Source organism: Bubalus kerabau, chromosome 9 (genome assembly GCF_029407905.1).
Source record: "Bubalus kerabau isolate K-KA32 ecotype Philippines breed swamp buffalo chromosome 9, PCC_UOA_SB_1v2, whole genome shotgun sequence".
NCBI classification, from domain to species: Eukaryota; Metazoa; Chordata; class Mammalia; order Artiodactyla; family Bovidae; genus Bubalus; species Bubalus kerabau.
In genome coordinates this window covers 82,478,754-82,491,670 of record NC_073632.1, presented here as the reverse complement: position 1 = coordinate 82,491,670, position 12,917 = coordinate 82,478,754, and the positions used below count along the sequence as shown (strand labels likewise).

General features: G+C 41.8%; 1 protein-coding gene across 6 annotated transcripts in view; it reads left to right on the top strand.

The window, feature by feature from the left end:
• The window catches only part of MAP7 (microtubule associated protein 7), a 178,553-nt gene that overhangs the window by 133,692 nt on the left and 31,944 nt on the right, over window positions 1-12,917 (top strand). For 5 of the 6 annotated variants that reach the window (XM_055535723.1, XM_055535722.1, XM_055535725.1 and 2 more), the window contains exons 4-5: window positions 9,163-9,326; window positions 10,596-10,713. In XM_055535723.1, coding sequence (XP_055391698.1) covers window positions 9,163-9,326; window positions 10,596-10,713 — 282 coding nt within the window. Of the gene's footprint in view, window positions 1-2,335; window positions 2,394-9,162; window positions 9,327-10,595; window positions 10,714-12,917 lie in introns of those variants that run through there. The other variant, XM_055535726.1, reaches the window with a different exon arrangement.

The following is a 12,917-nucleotide window of genomic DNA, read 5'->3' as shown; positions in this document are numbered from 1 at the left end:
TAAGGAATATATGAGGAATATTGAGCAGGCAAGTAGTCTTCTGTGTTTAGGAAGATATAAGGTTTCCCTTTTTGAAGGTGATACAGATTAAGTTTGAGGTAAGACTCTGATGCTGGGAGGGATTGGGGGCAGGAGGAGAAGGGGACGACAGAGGATGAGATGGCTGGATGGCATCACTGACTTGATGGACATGAGTCTCAGTGAACTCCGGGAGTTGGTGATGGACAGGGAGGCCTGGCGTGCTGCGATTCATGGGGTCGCAAAAAGTCAGACACGACTGAGTGACTGATCTGATCTGATCTGATCTGATGGATCAGAGGCTTTTGAGAGTCTGTAAAATCATGAAAGATTATCAGTGAATTGTATGATTGACTCCTATAGCTCATGAAGAAAAAAATTAAATTTCTCAACTCTCTCATTCAGTTCATTCATATTGGGTTTTGTGGCTAAGTTCAAAGCTGTGCAAGATATCTGTCAGAATGTAATATATTAGAAACAACCATAAGATAATACAAAAAAGATTTTGATGTTCAATTAGATTATATTTGCCTTGTTTCTCAGATAAATTCACCAGACTTTCTTGCCCCTCCAGTCATAACTTGTCTGCTTTGCCTCTCTTCCCACTCCCAGTTTCAGCGTGTTGCCAACTCAGGGGCAGCAGTGTTACTAAGAGTGTGGTCAAGACATACATGATCATTTCAATCTGGCTTAGAATGTTCGTCTCAAAAATGTTGATAGAGTAGAATTAATTAGTAAACAACCAGTGATGCTGTACTCTGATTAGAATCACAAGTGAAATTGTCCCTGGTTTCATACTTCACATTATCATTGCTAGACATATAAGGAAGTCATTGGTTTTGACAAAACTGTCCTCAGTACACACACACACCCCCCAAAAACCCAGGCTTTGGGCTTTGGGAAAGCAGTCTTTCTAGTCCAAATATATGCTGGATAAAACTTTGACAGATCTGTGGTCACCTGTGGCTTCTGGTTTCCTAAAGTTGTCTCTTGATGAATAGTGTACAAAATCTCGCAAGGCTGCCAGGCAGGCTGTGAACAGCCAAGGGTCAGAGTCCACGTGAGTGGGAGGCATGCAGACACGAGCGCATAGTGCAGCATTGCGTCAGGAGTCAGGCACAGGACTGGGAAGAATCAACGCTTGTTGTGGAATGGATTCAATAACTCACAGGCTGAAGCTTTAACCTCAGGTGAATCACTGTGACTAAGCAGCCATTATTTATTTCTCCCAAGTTTACTTTGCCTGTAAAGCTGACAGTCTTAAAGCCTGAAAAGTAAGGGGTCTTGTAAACGGATGATGAAGGCCAAGAGTGATGTGAGAAAATCAGGATCTTCACATTGGGTGCCCACTTTCTCCCAGTCTAGAGGAGGAGCCTTAGTCATGGGAGGTATTCCCAATCCTGCCTTTTAGCATAATGGTTCCTTGTTTGTTTGTAGAGTCAGACAGTCCAGAGTTTGGATTCCAGTCCCCCCACTGACTTACTGTGAGACCTCAGGCAGGTTACTTCCCTTCTCTGTAAGTTTAAGAGCAGTGTCTCCCTCGCCAGATGGCTGTGAAGGTAAAGCCTATAAATCACCTGATGTCAGCATAAAGAGCTGAGCCCAGCTCACCATGACGACTGTGATGATAAAGGTGGAGGTGGCAGGTCAAGTGACTCCAGAGACTGACTGACATGCCTGGGACTGGAGAAACCAATGCTTCTGAGCTTCGGGGAGGCAGAGATAGAGGGGCGTTTGTGCTTCCTGGTCTAGTAGGCTGGGCTCAGTAAGACAGCGAGGGAAGAGGATGGCAACATTTTTGGAGGAGTAAAAGTAGATTAGGGTCAAGGCAGTGAGAGTCCGAGGACAATCATTGCTTTGTGTGCTTTAGCAAAACTTTATTGACTTTAGCTGAGGCCTAGCTAAACACTCCATTGAGCCTAGCTCTGACGATAAGAAGTCCTGGCACAGTGTTGCTCTCCTATCTCAAAAGAAAATGTCTTTCACAGGTATAAGCACCTCAGCTCTGCCCTAGCAGCTCAATCTCATTAGTCCACCACTGTGTCCAGGGATGAAGGCAGAGTAGGAAGTCCCCTCAGGCAGGAGACGCAGTGTTGTGGGTATCCTACAAGGTCACCTTTGTTACCAGGCAGTTCTCCAGCGTAATACTCAAATGAGAGGAGAGTGGAAAACAGTTTAAATGACTGGTTGAGAAGGCTTTGAATTAACACTAAGGCTCAATGTAAATCACTTTGCTTGGAGGTCATATAACCCTTTAATTCCTTAGCTCATTCCTCATCAGCCTTACTTTAATCATCTGCTAAACTAGTCATTGTTTTATGTGGGGAAAGACTCAGAAACATGTAAGAGCAGAGTGACTGCCGTCTGGCGTACAGGTAGGAGCGCAGAGGAACTGTGGGAGTGACGCTGGTGCCAGGGAAGGCTTTTCAGAGGAAGAGCCGTTTGACCTAGAACTTGAACGATGACTAAAGTCTGACTGGTGGGAAGAGGTGTTTGGGGCAGGGGTAGCACGTAAAAATGTAGAGGATCATATGGTCAGTCTAAGGAGCTGAACTGGGGGACAGGGGGAACTAACAGATCTTCAAGCAGGACTATGACACTAGGTTTTGTTTGGGAGTGGGGCCGGTGGCAGGAGGAGGGGGGTGTCTGAGAACAGCATGCAGGATGGTTGTAAAGAGGAAATAGACTAAACCCCAGGAGTAAGAAAAACATGAGGGCTTAAATCCAATCGAATCGGAAGGATGAGAGAGAAGACACTAAATTCTGATGTAAAATGAGAAGGTCAGTTGTGGAAGTGTTGAGTTGGGTTGGAGCATCCATGAAGGAGAAATTGAGGGTGACTCCAAGAGATCTTCGTAAACCATTGGGAGGTCATGTATCTGCTTTCAGAGTGGAGAAGGCGGATCAGGTTCTGGTTTGAGGTAGAGATAATGAGTGAGGTTTTGTGATGGATCTGACCAGGAAGTTCAAGAGGAAATTTTAGGCGGGCAGTTGTGAATTTGGAGGAAGTATTGTATAGTAACTGAAAGTACAGGCTTTACAGTCAGAGCTGAATTATAATTTCGACTCTTCCTCTTTTAGACACTGTGATCCTGGGAGAGCTATTTATCTCCTTTGGTTTTTTTTAATTATTATTTCATTTTATCTTTACTGCCAGACAAAATGGAATTATTCCACATTTATTACAATTTTGTTTTCATTTGCCTGATAGCTTTTGTTCATTCATTATTTTATGATTTTTTTTAACACTTTGTTTTAGGTTTGTTTCTTTTAAACAACATGTTGTTGTTCAGTTGCTCAGTTGTGTCCTGCTCTTTGTGACCCCATGGACTGCAGCATGCCGGGCTTCAACATAACTTGGGCGTTTCGGATTTTGGCCTGGTCTAAAAGTCTCAATCTTAACTAAAAGGCTTAGTTTTATTCCTTTTAAACTTTCTTTTTTCCCCTTGCGATGGTAGGGGTAGGGTTGGTGGTGTGGAGGTGTAGAGGTTACATGTACTGAGTCCCTGCTATGTACCCGGCACTGCGCTGAACACTTTATATGTTACCATGGGCTCATCTGGCAACTCTGGCAGGAAGACGGTTGGAGAAAACAAGACCACAGGAGTCCCTCTGTAATGGGAGTGGTGGGAGGGGGGTGGACTCAGGTTCCTGTGAAGCCAGAGCTGCTTCTCTATCCAGTACCTTTCACTTCAAACTCCTTTTAGTTCAGGAGTCACTGTTTCTTAGTACGAGTCAAGTTTCTAAATAGAGTCCAGGTTGACAGTGGATTTCCCCTTTGTGGGTCACTGACCAGCTGTTACAGGGTCACAGAAGTATAACCTTGGTGGCAGCAGCTCAGGGATGGGACTGGATTGTTCATGTCCAGGGGCCACAGTGGGTTTTCATTTCATTTTTATATTATGATCTCAGAGTCCAGGAGAAAATCCTAACGTCACAAGAGCAAAGGTTAATGATATTCATCACAGGTCCTTTTTGGACATGTTATTCTTTCATAGAGCTCTGTGAAATTAGTGATCGTTAATGATTTAAATACTGAATGAGTTGTTATATAGTCTGTTCATACTGCCATAGCAGACTACCATAGAGTGCATGGCTTAAACAACAAATTGTTTTTTCTTAACAATTCCAGAGGCTGGAAAGTTTACGATCAAGGCTCTGGTAGGCTTCCATTCCTGATGAGAGCTCTCTTCCTGGCTCATGGATGGCTGCTTTGTTCTCACCTGGTCTGTCTTCTGAGCATGAAAAGAGAGGGGAGAGAGCTCCCTGGTGTCTCTTTTTATAAGGGAGTAATCATTTGAAAAGACCCTGATGCTGGGAAAGATTGTAGGTGGGAGGAGAAGGGGATGACAGAGGATGAGATGGTTGGATGGCATCACCGACTGGATGGACGTGAGTTTGAGTAAACTCCGGGAGTTGGTGACGGATAAGGAGGAATTTGGTGCTGCTATTCATGGGGTCGCAAAGAGTCGGACACAACTGAGTGACTGAACTGAACTGAATCCTGTTGGATTAGGTCCCTACCCTTATGACCTCATATAATCATGACCATCTCCTGAAGGCCCTAGCTCCAGATACAGTCACTTTGGGCAGTAGAGATTCAATGTACAAATTGCTGGGAGAGGGGACACAATTCAGGCCATAGCAAGTGTTGATTTCTTTTTCTTATGCTCAGAAGCCTCATTTCTTAATGAGAAAATACAAAACTTTGATATTATATATCATCCACAGGGAATATTTTAAGTAACTAAACCTCTTAGGATAAGTTAGCTTTCAGTTCTTACTAAAATATTGAAATCTTTTATGCATTATCCTTCTGTTTAAAGGGTCACAGGATCTGTACTTGGTAATAATCCTGGTGCTCACCACCATTCTCTGCAATAATATGAAACCATTGTTTGCTATTTCACCATTATTTGCCTGTTCTCTGTATGACTGTGTAAAGATGACAATTATTCAAGAAGGCACTGCAATAGGATCTCCACTTCCTGGTAGAAAATAGAAGTGGAAGTTAAGAGTTTGATGAAGAAATGCTCTTCATTTAAAAGATTATTTGGGATAAAACTAATTGTTATTGTTATAATATCTAGCTCTGTTTTGTTTGATAGCACAAGCTTAAGAACTACCTTGAATTTTCTGAATTGAAATTATGGTGACAAATTTGGCAATAATGGCTAATATTTATTGAATGCTTGCCAAGTGCTGAGAACTATTCTAACTGTGTTAGGTGTAATGCTTCTTTTAATCCTCACAGTAAACTCTATGAGAAGGTCCCATATTTAGCCACAATTTACCCTGACAGAAGTGAGGAGTAAGGAAGTTAAGTAATTTGCCTAAGACCACACAGTTAAGGGTGAATGAGTCAAGAAGTACAATTGTTCGCAATGAATCAGGAAGTAATTATTAAGGCCCTTGCTTATACACAAGTTGTGAAAAACAGTATCTGTGTATGTGCACTCAGTGGTGTCTGACTCTTTGAGATCCCATGGACTGTAACTCACCAGGTTCCTCTGTCCATGGAATTTTCCAGGCAAGAATACTGGAGTGGGTTGCCATTTCCTTTTCCAGGGGGTCTTCCGACCCAGGGATCGGACCTGTTTCTCTTTCATCTCCTGCATTGGCAGGCAGGTTCTTTACCAGCTGAGCCACTGGGGAAGCCCTGAAAAACACTAGAGTGAATGGGAGGAAAAGGAAGGGAAATAGTCACTTGCTACACAGAAATCAGAATATAAGAAATGCTTAAGTTTGTGGTAGATGTCATAAGACCTGTGTTGAGCCCTGAAGAGATGAAACTTCTGGAGAAGTTAAGAGCGGTCCTCCATATGCCATCATGGATCACCTGGGATCAAAATAACCTAGGAGGTTTGTTTAAAATGCAGATTGCTAGGCCTCATCCTGGGAGTGGTAAAAATGAACGAGGGTTAGAATCCAGAAATCTGTGCTTTTATGAAACTACTGCCTTAAAGGATGACTGTTTGGACGGAAACAAGGATAGCAACTTTCCCAACAACCACAACCTCGGGAGCAAAGAGATGGGGGAGGTATGGTTTGTTTGAAAGGTACAGTAAGGCCAAAGGTCTCTAGGGAGAATGAAGGGGCCAGGTTGAGGTAGGACTTATTTCACTTAGCATAATATTCTCTAGGTTCATCTGTGTTGTCACAGTGGCAAGATTTCATGATTTTTTATGGCTGAGTGATATCCCATGGCCTGTGTTTACCACATCTTCTTTATCCACTCATCTATTGATACAGACACTTACGTTGCTTCCATGACTTGGTTTTTGTGAATAATGCTGTCCATGTTACTTTTAACATATGTTCTCAGAGTATTTTTTTATTTATTTAATCATTCAGTAAATAGTTATTGAGTGTGTGTGTGCTCAGTCATGCTCTTTGCAACCCTGTGAACTGCAGTCCGCCAGGTTCCTCTGTCCATGAAATTCTCCAGGCAAGAATACTGGAGTGGGTAGCCATTCCTTCATGCTGTGTGCTTTTGCTCAGAGTAAATGTCTAACTTGAGCCTGAGAATTTCTTTAAAACCATGAGATTTGAACATTGGAAGGAAGGAACCTTAAAGATCAGTTTCTTCATGTTTCAAGCCAGAGAAAACGGAAATCCAAATGCAAGTGTCCAGGTCTCACCATGTGTTAACAGCAGGGCTGCTGGGGAAACCCAGATCTCTGTGAGCCACCCTGAGTGATGTCAGAGAACAAGCTCCCCGTGCGTTTGTCCTCCTCCTTTTCTTCCCCTGAAAGGCAAGTCAGCTCACATCCCTTTCAATGGCTTTGTCTCCTGAAGTGAATAGCTCTGAAAAGACTGAATGGTAGCAGGAATACAGAATCTCTCATATTAAATATCTAGAGGAAGCTAAATGTTCTGAACTTCATTGTTTTTCTCTTAAAAAGCAACATTTTAATGTATATACCATGTAGTGCCCTCCAGGTTTATGCTCTATACTTTGTTTGGATATTTTTGCGTACAGTATTAACAACTAACATTAAAAATGTGTTTAGCTATCATGGCTGAAGGAAGCATCATATTAAAAAAAAAAAAAAGTTTTGTGCCCGGAAATGAGGAAAGTACATGTATATGTAAAGAAGAAAGGAAGCATTCCATCATTAAATGATATTTTTTTAAGGTCATATAGATTTTTTTTTTTTTTCAGACTGTAAACTTTACTTTGCATTGAGGTATAGCCAGTTAACAATGTAGTGGTAGTTTCAGGTGAACAGCAAAGGGACTCAGCCATCCATACACATGTATCCATTCTTCCCCAAATCCCTCTTCCATCCAGGCTGGCACAGAACATTGAGAAGAGTTCCATGTGCTATACAATAGGTCCTTGTTGGTTATCCATTCTGAATACAGCAGTGTGCACATGACCTTCCCAACCTCCCTAACTATCCCTGCCCCCGGCAACTGTAAGTTCATTTTCTAAGTCTGTGAGTCTCTTTCTGTTTTGTAAGTTCATTCGTATCATTTCTTTTTCGATTCCACATCTAAGGGATGTTATATGATACTTCTCCTTCTCTGTCTGATTCACTTCACTCAGTATGACACTCCCTAGGTCCATCCATTAAACAATATTTTTTGAGCTGTATATTTTCACTCTGTGATAATAATGTCTTGCCTAAATAGATTAGGAGCAATTCAGAGACCAGGTTGGCTGCTCCTTTGATCCCTCACATCCTTTTGCTGACTCAGTGCGATATGCCCATGAGGCGTATCTTTTTTTTTTTATTTTTTATTTTTTTTAAACCTGAAACACTGTATTAGTTTTGCCAAACATCAAAACAAATCTGCCACAGGTATACATGTGCTCCTTGGAATTTTCTCCCAAATCTTTTTTTTTTTTAATTAATTTTTATTGGTGTATATGCTAGACAGCATATTAAAAAGCAGAGACATCACTTTGTCAACAAAGGTCTGTCTAGTCAAGGCTGTGGTTTTTCCATTAGTCATGTATGGTTGTAAGAGTTGGACTGTAAAGAAAGCTGAGTGCTGAAGAATTGATGCTTTTGAACTGTGGTGTTGGAGAAGACTCTTGAGAGTCCCTTGGACTGCAAGGAGATCCAACCAGTCCATTCTAAAGGAGATCAGTCCTGGGTGTTCATTGGAAGGACTGATGTTGAAGCTGAAACTCCAATACTTTGGCTGCCTGATGCAAAGAGCTGACTCATTTGAAAAGACCCTGAAGAAGGGAAAGACTGAGGGCAGGAGGAGAAGGGGACAACAGAGGATGAGATGGTTGGATGGCATCACCGACTCAATGGACATGGGTTTGGATGGACTCCGGGAGTTGGTGATGGACAGGGAGGCCTGGTGTGCTGCGATTCATGGGGTCGCAAAGAGTCGGACACGACTGAGTGACTGAACTGAACTGAACTGTTGCTAAGTCACTTCAGTCGTGTCTGACTCTGCAACCCTGTGGACGGTAGCCCGCCAGGCTCCTCTGTCCATGGAATTCTCCAGGCAAGAATACTAGAGTGGGTTGCCATGCCATCCTCCTGGGGATCTTCCCAACCCAGGGACTAAATCCACATTTCTTATGTTTCCTGCATTGGCAGGCGGGTTTTGTTTTTTTTTTTACCACTAGTGCCACTTGGGGATTGGAATATAGTTGATATACAATGTTGTTTTAGTTTCTGCTGAATGGTAAAGTCGATCAGTTTTACATATACACATATCCACTCTTCCAAATCCTTTTAACATTTGTAGAACCAATGCTATGTTGAAAGGAAGTCACAGGCTTTCGATCTGAAGGATATCACATATTTTAATGAGAGAGAGACAGATGGTGCTGCTGAGTTTGAGAGTATCATATCGCTATCAGCTTTGAGGCTAGAGTATGTGATGCATGCCTTCTTCTGCAGTAATAATATACCAAACTGGAGGGCTGTTCCAGTTCCCAAAGAGTAGAATTAAGCGCATCTTCTTCTGCCTCATTGTTTGCATATTAAATTATGCTCAAAATCAACAGTAGTATTTTTTTCCCTGAAAATTTGAGGAAAGCACAGGCCATGGTTGGTTAATAAAAACCAAAGACCCCATCCATGTTTGTTAAATGTGGGTCACTTCTACATCCCCAACTGTTAAGGTTTTAAATTTGCCTGTGTTTGGTTTCTCTTGTTTTTCCTCCTGAAGCTGCTAGAGAAATCGTCTGGTTAGAGAGAAAAGAGCGGGCCAGGCAACACTACGAGAAGCACCTGGAGGAGCGGAAGAAGAAGCTAGAAGAGCAGAGGCTGAAGGAGGAACGGAGGAGGGCTGCCGTGGAGGAGAAGCGACGGCAGAGGCTCGAGGAGGACAAGGTGAGATGCTGCCCTGGGGACACATGGGAGGCACGTCTGTTTCAGAAACAGCACATTAACTGTGAAGCTTCCCACTGAGGCGCCAGGATGCACAGCCAGAATGTCTGAGGCAGCAGATTTACCAGCAGTCATAGTTTCTAGGGGCTTCCCTGGTGGCTCAGACAGTAAAGAATCCACCTGCAATGCGGGAGATGTGGGTTCAATCCCTGGGTCAGGAAGATCCGCTGGAGAAGGGAACGGCTACCCGCTCCAGTATTTTGGCCGGAAAATTCCATGGACAGAGGAGCCTGGCCGGCTATAGTCCATGGGGTCACAGTCAGACATGACTCAGCAACTTTGACTTTCATAGTTTCTAGGGAGGTTGTGGTGTGGAAATCAGGTTGAGAATGACGTGATTGTCATTGTTTCCACAAGACCTTTAAAAACTCATTTCTCCGGTCTGGACCTATAACTTATTTATGCTTACTTCATGCATGCTGAAGTGTTAATCCCAGCAACTGGATTTCTGTAGGGCTTTACCATTTATAAATATTTCCACATCAGTTATCTCATTTAAGTCTTACTCAACCTTTGAGTGTTACCACTTTCTATGGAAATGAAGCTTTAGACTCAGAATAGCTAAGTCACACAAAGTCATACAGTCCATTAAATTGTGGGTTAGGATTACCCACATCTTCAGATTCTAGATTCTGTTTTTAAATACAGAACCACATGTGTTACACGTCTGATTAAACTAAGACCTGTGCTATGGGCTTATGTGAGTTGATGGAAAAGCATCACACTCCCTGCAGTGTGCTAAGATGCTTCAGTCATGTCTGACTCTTTGTGACCCTATGGGCTGTAGCCCACCAGGCTCCACTGTCCATGGGAGTCTCCAGGCAAGAATATGGAGTGGGTTACCACGCCCTCCTCCAGCAGATCTTCCCGACCCAGGGATGGAACCTGCGTCTCACGACTCCTGCATTTGTAGGCAGGTTCTTTACTGCTAGTGCCACCTGGGAAGTCAGTGGTAATAGTAATAGTCCTTTTTTTAAGTACCTGCTGTATGCCAAGGGCTTTATCAGCTGGAACCTAATAATTACCACCCACCCACCCCCATGTTGATAGTACTACTCTCACCTTAAAGTGTAGAGCTTAGGAATCTTCTGAGTATTAGGAGTATTAAGGTTGAAATTTAAGTAGTACCTCTCACCCCACTCTGCCTTAAGTTGAAGAATCCTCCAACAACCAGGTAGAATCTAATCATCAGCTCCTCTGTTCCATTTAAAGGAACGTCATGAAGCTGTTGTGCGACGTACAATGGAGAGGAGCCAGAAGCCAAAACAGAAACAAAACCGGTGGTCATGGGGAGGTGTTCTCCATGGGAGCCCAAGCATCCACAACACAGGTAAATGGAGAAGCCTCTTTCCAAAATCATTATTTTTTAAATCACAGTTAAAGTCACAGTTACTTTTTTACTCTATTTGTTTTGAAAAACCTGCATAAATAATTAAGCTACAATGAAATGATGCTTCTACTGTTTGAGGATAAGAGGGTGATGGAGATAAGAAGATAAGGTTCCCTCCCTCCCTGCTTTTCTCATTTGTTACAAAGTTCTTGAAAGAAACAGAGATCTGTGCAATTTTTCTCAGCAACTATTTTCAGTTCTACATTATTTTGGTAATTTATTTGCATAGGGGTTTCAAGATTACAGAATGGGTTAACCAGTTTTGCCTTTTTTTCTGCGAGAATCCTAGCACTGTTGCAGTTCAGAATCAATCCTATGAGCTTATGTATTCTGATCCTAAAGTATATGCAACACAAAGGCTCTGCAAGAGGAAGTGCAGATTTCTGAAGCTAGAAATAGTAGTGAATGTCCAAGTGATTCCTTGTACTTAAATTGACTAAAAATCCTAAAATTTGGACTTAATGAAAGACTTTATTTTTGTACTGTAAATTCAATACACCTTGAATTTTATGTAGTGTGTCAGTTTCATATGTGTGAGTCTAATAAGATTTTTTTTTTTTTTTTTTTACTTTGGAAAATCATTGTCTTACATTCTGTCCCCAGGTGGTTTTGTTGAATCATCATTCACCTTTCTCGATTTAGCAGGCCTGGACCACCACTTCACAACTTTTGGTGGTACTAGAAAACCTGGTACTGACCTCCTTGTGATTTGCTGATTGCCTGACCTGTAGCTAGCACCTCAGACTGGGGCCAGTTCATCAATAGCTGCACCATTGCCACCTTACTCATAACGCATGCTTAATATCCTACTGCATAGACCTAGATCTGGGACATGGCACAGTGTTTCTCAAGTGTTGATAATATAACTCGGGTGACTTAAAGGTATTGAAATAAAGTAATTACCGGTGATCTGCTTACTTTCTCTTGAAATGATCATTTTGGATAAAACCTTAAAGAAAATGTTTTTTCACTGATAAATCACCTGAGGTCAAAGTACATCCAGTTTGGCTTTATTTCACTCTGCCTCCATCAGCACAGCTATTGTCCCTTTCAGTTTTCATATAAGTAACTATGGATTTTTGTTTGTTTTCTCTATTCCCTTTCATTCCTAACATTCAGTGTATCTTCTATAACCTCATCATTTTAAAAAATCTAAAAGCATATTGCTACACCTTTCTTTCCTATGCAGTGAACCAAATTTGTTTTTTCCCTCTTGGCTCTTCATGACCCAGTTGTATTTGCAGTGGAGCACATCAAATCTGTGGTCATAAGGATTATTTACATGTGATATTTCATTCTAGGTATAATTTTGCATATTTGTTCCATGCAAAAAAGCCATCATGGTATATGCTTTTATAACCTTACTTATTTCTCTCTTGTGTGGCTTCATGTTTTACATGTGCCTGTTAAACAGGTAAACCTGTGCAGACTTTCAAGCTTTTCTTTTTTTAGCTGCAGTGTGTGACATGCAGTATCTTAGTTCCCCCGACCAGGGATCAAATCCATACCCACTGCAGTGGAAGCTGGGAGCCCTAACCACTGGCCTCCCAGGGAATTCCCTCCAACATTTCTGAGGGGATGTCAAGTTACTTAGCTTTACTTCTTGCTTCCATGCTTAGAGTTCAATATACGACCTCTGTTATTGCCACTCAATTGTATTTGTGAGCTGTTGGATAAATCATTTTTTATTAGGGCTGTGAATTGGATAAAATTGCTCCTATAATAGAGAAGTTCAAAAATAATGAGAATATACCAAAATTCTCAATGGTCAGAATAATTTGCCGAGATCTCAAGAGCAGTAACCAGGTCTTGCTCATTTTGCCTACTCCTTACTTCACAACAATGCTAACTTGTGGTAGATACAACAAACAAATCCTGGAAATTAACTTTAATCTAGATCAAATCAATGTGTTGTCTGACTGTTCCCACATCAGCTAGCCCTGCTTTGTAAAGACTATACTTTTTAATCCAGTTCTTCACAAATCCTTTTGTGAATTTGTGTTTTGTTCAGAGAGGGAAAATAAAGATTCTTATTTGTTAAGTAATATAATAAATACATATTTTATCTCCATAAATTTAATTATGTGTGATAGGCCTGCATATAGACACAATTTCCCCCCAACTGAAGCTGAACATATAAAGCA